The sequence below is a fragment of the Camelina sativa genome, chromosome 6 (genome assembly GCF_000633955.1).
Source record: "Camelina sativa cultivar DH55 chromosome 6, Cs, whole genome shotgun sequence".
In the NCBI taxonomy this organism is placed as follows: Eukaryota; Viridiplantae; Streptophyta; class Magnoliopsida; order Brassicales; family Brassicaceae; genus Camelina; species Camelina sativa.
In genome coordinates, this window is record NC_025690.1 from 7,998,421 (window position 1) to 8,006,786 (window position 8,366).

The window sequence follows — 8,366 nt, forward strand, 5'->3', positions numbered from 1 at the left end:
GCCGGAGAAGGTTTAAAGGTGGCCTGTAAATAATGAATAGTTCAAATGCTATGCAAGGAGGAAAAATACCTATTACTCAGTCCAAAGGCTCAGTCACCAACCTCTCCGCGGGAATGTGATTCATACGTGTTCTAAGATTAGAATATGAATTGTAGGAAGCAGCAAAATCTATGAAAGAGAATAAGATGTCCATAATCGCAATCTTCTGAGGTGTTTTCAAATTACTCCAGTATTTTTGCTGCAGATTTAACATCAAGCAGGAAAGATGCAACTGTCAGTTCACAACACCCGGCACATTTCCTCTTAAGCTTATTGGGGATCAGGGGTTGAGGAATAAGAGTGTCTGCTTAAGATCATACATCGTAGCAAAGCAGAGAAGACATCAAAATACCTGGATACTGTTGATCGCTCCGAGTAATAGTAATTGTGTAATGCATTTGCCTCTAATAGTTCCCAGAGCTGGGCTCTCTTCTTCTCTGCTGTCAGGCTCTATAGGATCCTCATGCTACAGAAGAAAGTAATTAGTAAAGAAATTTCAATGTATATCATATTTACTTGGAGAAACAAAAGTGTGACAAAAAAAAAGGAATGACCAGTGAAGAGTGTATATTAGCAAAGATATATCAAATGGATAAAAAGCCGGGCATATGCAAAATACCTTGTATGGAGAAGAGGGTACAGCAGACACTTCTGCAGTAGAGCTTTTTGGTTGAGATGTGAGATTCCTAAGGAAGAGATTGTCCATGAATCTTTGACCAAAAGTCTGACTCCGCTGCAGATTCACATCATCCCCATCCTTTTGAGCCCTTCCAGATGAGGATGGTCGACCTTTAATGGGAAACATAAAGGTTAAAAAAACATGGCATTGTATAAATTCAATTTTCTTATAGATAGTTTATCAGGCCAGACATGTCCTACGTAACTAGAGATGATTTTCCAACACCATAACGGAATCCAAAGTTCTACAGAGTTAAGAGGCAACCTTCAGGACCATCAGACTTAGACTGTATCCCAGATTCTAGGGAAGCACCATGAGTACCAATCCTTGAAGATGCCTGAGCAGAAACTTTCCCATTATCTTTAATATCATCCGGATTAGGATCACCTCTTGGAGACTCAGAGGCATCGGCCTCTATATCTCCTGTCAGAACTAAGTTCTTTTTCGGATTGTCAAAACTCAAAGCATTCAACAGCTCCAGCGGTTGAGTTGTGTATGATGCATCTCTGGCAAGTGAAAGAAAAAGTTAGATTCAACAATTGAAGATAAAAGTTTGTAACGAAAGATGGTTACCTAATGCTTTTCAAGAGCATATCCCAGTCGCCCTCACTAAATTGGTGGCCTCCAACCTCTATCAGGTGAACCAATGCTCCTAAAGAAATTGAGACAACTGTCTGATCTGATTTCTTCGCACAGTCTAGGAGCAAATTTAAAAGTGGAGGCAGCATAAAACAAACTTCCTGCTCCAAAGGTAAAAAATTCGAAGGGTCAAATTTGCAGCACGCAATAATATGTTTCAACGCTACATGTTACGCAAAATTTTCTGTACGATTTCATGTAGTAAACATGACAAGTACTGCAATAAGTCTGAAAGTTAATTGAGTAATAATGGACGAGATGAGCACAAAGGGAGCAAACGAAGAAAGCTTCATCAGTACCTTGTAGAACGTATTGAAGAGATTGCAGAGGAGCTGAAGGGAATGAATGCTTGTTTCACGAAATTTTACATCCCCAGAAGATATTAAGCTTTCCTTTCCAGCATGACTCACATGATTAAAAATTGGAAACAAGATGTGACGGAAGATACTCTCCCAGAAACGTGTCGAAAACTTTTTTCCCCTTTCATTCAGCAAATCAAACAACACTTCCAGAGCACAGTTTCTAACTTCGGGCCTAAAATCAGATGTGAGATCGGATAAACCGGCAAGCATCGGAAACCAGTAATGCTCTGTCACATCAATAGTTTCATCCTCATTGGTATCAACGGGCTTGAGAACACCACCAGGTATAAGTCCCTGAGAATCATCATACGCTAGGCAAATGAGCACATGTAGTTACAGAGGGAGAACTAAAAAGGAAGTGAGGGAGCTAGAAGACAGCCGAAAAAGTAGATACGAACGGGAAGGAGTGTGGAGCATAGGATCGAAGTTATAATAGAAAAATACAACGCTGAATTATCAGGCAAAATTTGGCTTGAAAACATACCTCTGCAAGCCGATCCTCACATATTCTGAGAAGGGCAATAGCTTTCAGGCTTATACGGTCTGAAGCTTTGTTATTGGCAAACCTGATGAGACAGTTGACGCAATCCATGAAGCAGTCTCCGATCACTTGATCAAAGTGTTCAAGAATAACTGCAAACAAACTAGTGGTTACACAAACATTTATCGAAACAAAAAAGTGAGAAAAAATACTAAAACTGGGATACAGGTGCAAGAGTTTGATGGACAGTTTGTCACCTTGCTCAACATTCTCAAATGATTTCTCAACTATCGATTCAACTTCGTCATCTGCAGCTGCTGTGAATATCATAAAAACACTCCTCCATCCCGATTTTATACTTCCAACTTTAGATTTTATCATCTATATAAAAAAAAAATTGATTACCTGCTGACAAAATGGCTGCATACTACCGAATGACAAAATTCCAGGAAACATATTAATTTTAGAATTTAGAAAAGACTAAGCAAGAAACCTGAACGATGCAGCCAACAATTAGGCTCCTTATGGTCTGACTTTGAGTATTCCGCATGATGATAACGAACGGTTTGAGAATATCATTTTGAAAAGTGAAATTGGTGAGCTCAGCACGTTCCAAATATTTCATCCCCAGTTGCCTCAGAGAATCTATGGCATACATTGCAATCTTTTCATCATGATGGCTACCAGCAGCTACGAAATGTTCAGCAAGGACATACCATATTCTTGCCCAGACCTGATATATGTAACAAAACAAACAAAATAAGTAATATGTATATGTATTTTTAAGTATTAAAATGCATGTATAGCCTAAGATTCATAACTATCAGGCCTTCCATATTACTTTGACAAGGAGTGAGGAAGCAGCTGTATAACAGACACCAAAATTTGTTGCAATGCACACTAGAGAGTCAAATTTATAACAAAATAGACAGAACAGTTAACAAAGTTCCCCGTTTTACTCTCTGATTGTGTTATTGTTAATGCTTCTCATTCTAAGGGTGTACACAGTTTCAAGTTGCATGAGGTATGAGGATAGGATATGTGTTCTGACTATTTTTAAGTTCCCATAGTTAACCATGCATTGAGTAGGATAAAAGACTATCAGAAGAATACCATTCGAATACGAGCTATATTGTAATAACTGATCTCAACAAGCTTCTGCAAGCTGAAAACACGGGCAGGAGACTGTTTCAGTTCTTCAGCTGAAACACCACATAGAGCAGTAAAGAATTCCACAACAGATTCACTGGGCAGCTTCACACTGTTTACAAAAACTTGTTCAGCTGGTCTCCCGGCTAATTCCTTCAATGATTGAACAACCCCATCCCTGGATATCTGGTTTGATCCATGCATTACTGTTGCAGCAATTCCAGGAGTAGAAATAATGAATTCTAGCCGAGAAACACATTCTAAAACTGCATTCCAAGTATCTTGAAGGGTATCAGGTTCTGAGTCACACAAAGACAGTAATATCCTAAGTGCTTCAACATTTTTGCTCCGCATTTCTTTTGGAGCATGCAAGAAAGTGAACCTATGGACAATTCAAGGAAAAATAGTCAACATGCCATAATAGCTTTCTGCTCCAACAAAACTTGCACTGTGATGGCACAATACCTCCCATAAATTGCCAATACACAAGGCAACCTAAATAAATATTCAACGCTCAAACATAAAAGGGAATGTGAAGAAAGTGTTACAAGTTTACCTGACAAGCGATGTTAGAAAGGCATATCGCATTGTATCCATTCCAAGAACAAAAGCAATATGTATGCCAGCTTTAAATCCCTCCATGCAGAGAAGAATCCTTGGTTTGTTATCACCTACTTCCATTGTAACGGAGAAAGCAGCAAGCAAAGGCCATCCAACAGCTTCCACCATGGGCCTTATAATGTCAACTTGCTCTACAGTGTGAAAGACTCCTCTCTTCACCCCATGCTTCCGGAAAATTTCCTGTGTTTTCCTAACAATATCCTCAGTCTCAGACTTAGCATCAGCTGCTGATATTCTTTTTGGCAAACCCAGATTAAGAATGCTGACAAGACCACCTCTTTCTTCTCCTCCTAGCCTTTGACTGCTGAACTTCTTCATGCTGCTGTCATCATCTTTTAGTTTAATTTCTTCTTGTACAATAGAATCATAGATCTCTTCCAGAAGTTCAGTTGGAGCAGAATCTTCAGGATCATTCCTAGCATTCATACGTGTGAAATCTGATTTTGACATTTTCGGCCAAACCATTGGATTATGTGCATCTGTATTCAACATGATAATTGCATAGGCTAGAACATAGGCAGTATCTGCGTTATTGAAAAGACCCGGATTGTCTGCGCAATATCTACACAAAGATAACAGTGGAACAGAAAATGTTTGTTATAAATGGGGAAAAGTGGATAGGATAATCAACTATAGGTTTTCAATTCAGATAATCCAGAAATAACTACCAAGCTTAATATTTATACTAGATTCAGAAAACGATCTACGGAATACATGGTGTCCTTACCTCTCTGCGAATTTTTCCATAATGCGATCAATTTTTTGAGCTTCTCCTGGAAGTCTAAAACCTTTGAGAAATTCACGAATAGCTGAATGAAACTTCATTTCTGAAAATTTCATTGAATCAACAAATGCGTGCATGACAGCAAGAGGAAACTCCTCGTGTTGGCCCAGGTAATCGCCAATCATAACCTATACATAAGAACAGTTATATCCCACCTATAAATACTGAAAATAACCATGCATAGTTCTATAGTTCCACCTTGCTCAGACTCAAAGTACTTCTCAGAAACTGTGCAACTGAAGCAGGATTCCTTTCAACCAACTTGTTTGCTATTAAATATTCTACACCCTTCACTGAGTTCCTGTTGAACTGCAAAATGATTATCCATGCATTAGTATGTCACTAATGGTGGTGACAAGCATTCATGATATTGAAAAATAACCTCGGAGATGGCAGCCTCCATTGTGGACTTATGAGCTTTAGCCTTCTCAAAGTTGCTTGGGACATCTTCCCTACTTTTAGTTTCAATTGGCTCTCCAGCAGAAGCGTTTGCATTTCTTGTACTATTTTCTGCATCTCTCCTTAGTTTCTCCCAATCAACTAGTGACTTAAGTACGTTGACCAGGCACTAAAAATTTATCAGGAAAAGGTTCCTTCAATTTCTTATTGAATATGATATGGAAAAAATAATACATGGGAATTTAACTAGTTAGTTTTCTGGATGTACGTAAAGAAAGCATGATATGAAGCCTACCTGAAGTGATGAACCTTTAACTGAAGATGTCTGTGAAGCCATGGCAGGATTTGGATCAGCACTCTGAGACCCTTGAGCAATTTTAGACAGTGTTGTTACCTAAAAGAGAAGAAAGATGCTTTGGGAGTCATAACTCTCAGTCACATTCCTGACGTACAGTAACTATATAAAAGAGAAGAAAATGGAGCTAACCATGCGCTCAAACAAGTTCGGGGCCTCTAGATCACAATCATAGTTTACATACACATCAACAAGCATCTGAGGATCTTTACAGACTTTCTCAAGCATTCTGCATTAAAGATATATAAATGAAATTCAAAGCCAAAAGATAGTAGATTCACTTGCTTATGTATTCAAAGCAAAATATATCTGACCACAAGAATAATATTGTACCTAAGAACACCCATCTTTTGGTCATTGGGACACTCGGAGCTGTCTAATGATCTTAAGACGATGATGGGGAAAAATATACCAATTTCACCCTGGAAATAAGATTTAGAATTATAAAAAGTACGGTAAAAGGTAAAAATCCCCACAGAGAAGAAATTTTAAACTGGAGACATCACATGCTTACTTTTAAACTATCTCTGAACCGCAGCAAAAGCACGGAGAAGATACCAGATGCATACTGCCAAAACATAAAATCCTAGTCATATACAACATTCTGATATAACTTTCAGAGATCAATATGAAATGGAGAATCAAACCTGAAATATGACAGGAGACTGAGATACTGATGCCCGTAACAATGCATATGAGAGGTAGGCTTTCACCGAATCAATAAAGTGAAAATTCTTTGTAAACGAATGACTAACTCCTTCTAGCATACCCTGCATATTTTTGTTGCGGAAATTTTGGTCAAAACTCGACCAACAGAAATGACCTCCAAAATACAACATAAATAACAATCTGATGTCAACAATCCTTCTTCGTTTTCTAAGAGTCAGGATAAGCAAAGAGGTATATATGGGCTTTTCACAACATCAAAGTTCTGAGGAATCATAGAATCTGTTTTTGGTGTAAATCCCACTGCATATCTCAAACATGTAGGCATGAAGCATTGGAAAGGTAACAGTCACAACAATCATGTATACACACACCTCTATTCGATGTGCAATTTGAAAGTTCACACTCACAACAATCATGTATACACTCCTCTATTTTGACTTCAAAACAAAAATAGTTAATATATGATGCTCTTGAGTCTTTATGCTTTTCTTACAAACTTACAAGAATAATGTAACTAGGTTTACCTGAAGAAGCTCAAGAGACAATATACGGGTCTTGGTTGTGACTTCATCACTATCTTCTTTCATGCCCATCTGATGCAGAATTTGGAAAATATGTCACAGAAGCACCACAAATAAACTAGTCAAGGATAGAAAAATGGAACCCTCAATAAGCCAACCTTGCAAAGGGTACGGAATACTAGCAATGCATCACGCTGTCCAATACTCATGCTCTCCAGCTCGATGCCCCTATGGAATTTAAATGAGTTGAATACAAAGTCGTGACTTTTACAAAGAAAAAAAAACAAGTCTAACTCATTTTCCGCTAATCAAAACAGGTATATATGAGCATGTGTAGATGTTCAGCCACATGCAAATGTTTTACGTATAATACAGGCATGTGCATGCACATACTCGAATACATAAACACACAAAAGCATAAATAAGCATAAAAGACATACCGGTATATAGATCAGAAAAGCAAAATCTTAAACTCAGAAATTGGGCAGAGTGGTATGAACTATACCGTTTTATCTTCTTGCCATCTTCAAGATGCACAGCTTTGTCAAGGGCGGCTTCTAAACCCTGATCATAGAATTCAGAATTTCATTGTCCGCAAATATCACAACTTTTGAACCACAGTATACAAGAGTCTTCCAACAATCAAAACGAACAAAGAAAGTATCCTAGAGAACTTCTTCCAATCCCGCTATTTTATCTATTATTTGCTAAATTCCGGAAACTCTATAGATACCTAGTGAGCACTCGAGGAAAAGTGACTGACAAATTTTTCTACTTATCCAGAAGCAACTACGAGGATATGACAGATGTACATAGAGAAAGAACGCTACAAAACAATATAGAAACTTTTTCTTCTAAGGAATTACTATCTTTTTTCCGAAATCCTTTCAGGACTTCTTACTTGAAGAAGACATCTCTAATCCACTAACAGCAATGGATATAAGTTTGAGATATAAGGTGCAAACCAACCTTAATATCAGCACCGCCCACAAGGGTATGCAGCTCTTCAACAGAAGCAAGAGTTGTGTCTTTCGCCTGAGTGAGTGCATCTCCTAAGGTCATTTCTTTCTCATTTTCATCAGCTGCAGTAATTTCTTCATTTTTAGGGCTTGAACTGTCGCCCGAAACATGTTCTTCCTGACGCACTGTGGAAGATGCGGAAACCTAGATATGCATTCAATAGTCAGCGCCTCCATTTAGAATTGTTATCCATTTTTCATGCATTCAATGAAACATATGCAGCATTGAGAAATTAATATTCCTTACAATATCAGTCTCCATTCTCCTGAATACAATGCTTATCATCTGAGTCAACATTGCTTTAGAAGTTGCCTGGTTTATTGGGCTCTTGCTACATGTAAATTCTGCATTTAGTGATCACACTTGAGAGTGCTGAAAATTGTCAGATAAAAGGAGAGAAAGCACACCTGTTTAGAGCAATGTTATAGCAAACTCGAATAACACCCAGCAACGGTTCCCCATGCACTGCCACACGGATTTAAATAGTTTAATTTAATATTGCAAGCACAATAAACTGAGAAACCGGTTCAGCCCTCTAAAAGTTACAAAACATAGCTTTCTACATCAGAGGCTTACCTTTGAACTTTCCTGAAGCAACAGCTGTAAGAAGAACCTTCAGCACTTGGAGTACAGTGCTGCACAGAATTT

General features: G+C 38.2%; 1 protein-coding gene across 1 annotated transcript in view; it reads right to left on the minus strand.

Annotated features, from left to right (window-relative positions):
• The window catches only part of LOC104780231 (brefeldin A-inhibited guanine nucleotide-exchange protein 5), a 17,542-nt gene that overhangs the window by 5,287 nt on the left and 3,889 nt on the right, over positions 1–8,366 (minus strand). Inside the window, exons 9-28 of the mRNA XM_010414182.2 lie at positions 8,295–8,353; positions 8,126–8,183; positions 7,965–8,049; positions 7,668–7,862; positions 7,204–7,262; positions 6,857–6,926; positions 6,702–6,770; positions 6,156–6,278; positions 6,023–6,076; positions 5,842–5,930; positions 5,641–5,737; positions 5,449–5,547; positions 5,137–5,322; positions 4,953–5,063; positions 4,698–4,882; positions 3,906–4,532; positions 3,314–3,731; positions 2,694–2,933; positions 2,458–2,581; positions 2,204–2,352 (exon numbers count right to left, since the gene is read on the minus strand). Coding sequence (XP_010412484.1) covers positions 2,204–2,352; positions 2,458–2,581; positions 2,694–2,933; positions 3,314–3,731; positions 3,906–4,532; positions 4,698–4,882; positions 4,953–5,063; positions 5,137–5,322; positions 5,449–5,547; positions 5,641–5,737; positions 5,842–5,930; positions 6,023–6,076; positions 6,156–6,278; positions 6,702–6,770; positions 6,857–6,926; positions 7,204–7,262; positions 7,668–7,862; positions 7,965–8,049; positions 8,126–8,183; positions 8,295–8,353 — 3,097 coding nt within the window. The remainder of the gene's footprint in view (positions 1–2,203; positions 2,353–2,457; positions 2,582–2,693; positions 2,934–3,313; positions 3,732–3,905; positions 4,533–4,697; positions 4,883–4,952; positions 5,064–5,136; positions 5,323–5,448; positions 5,548–5,640; positions 5,738–5,841; positions 5,931–6,022; positions 6,077–6,155; positions 6,279–6,701; positions 6,771–6,856; positions 6,927–7,203; positions 7,263–7,667; positions 7,863–7,964; positions 8,050–8,125; positions 8,184–8,294; positions 8,354–8,366) is intronic.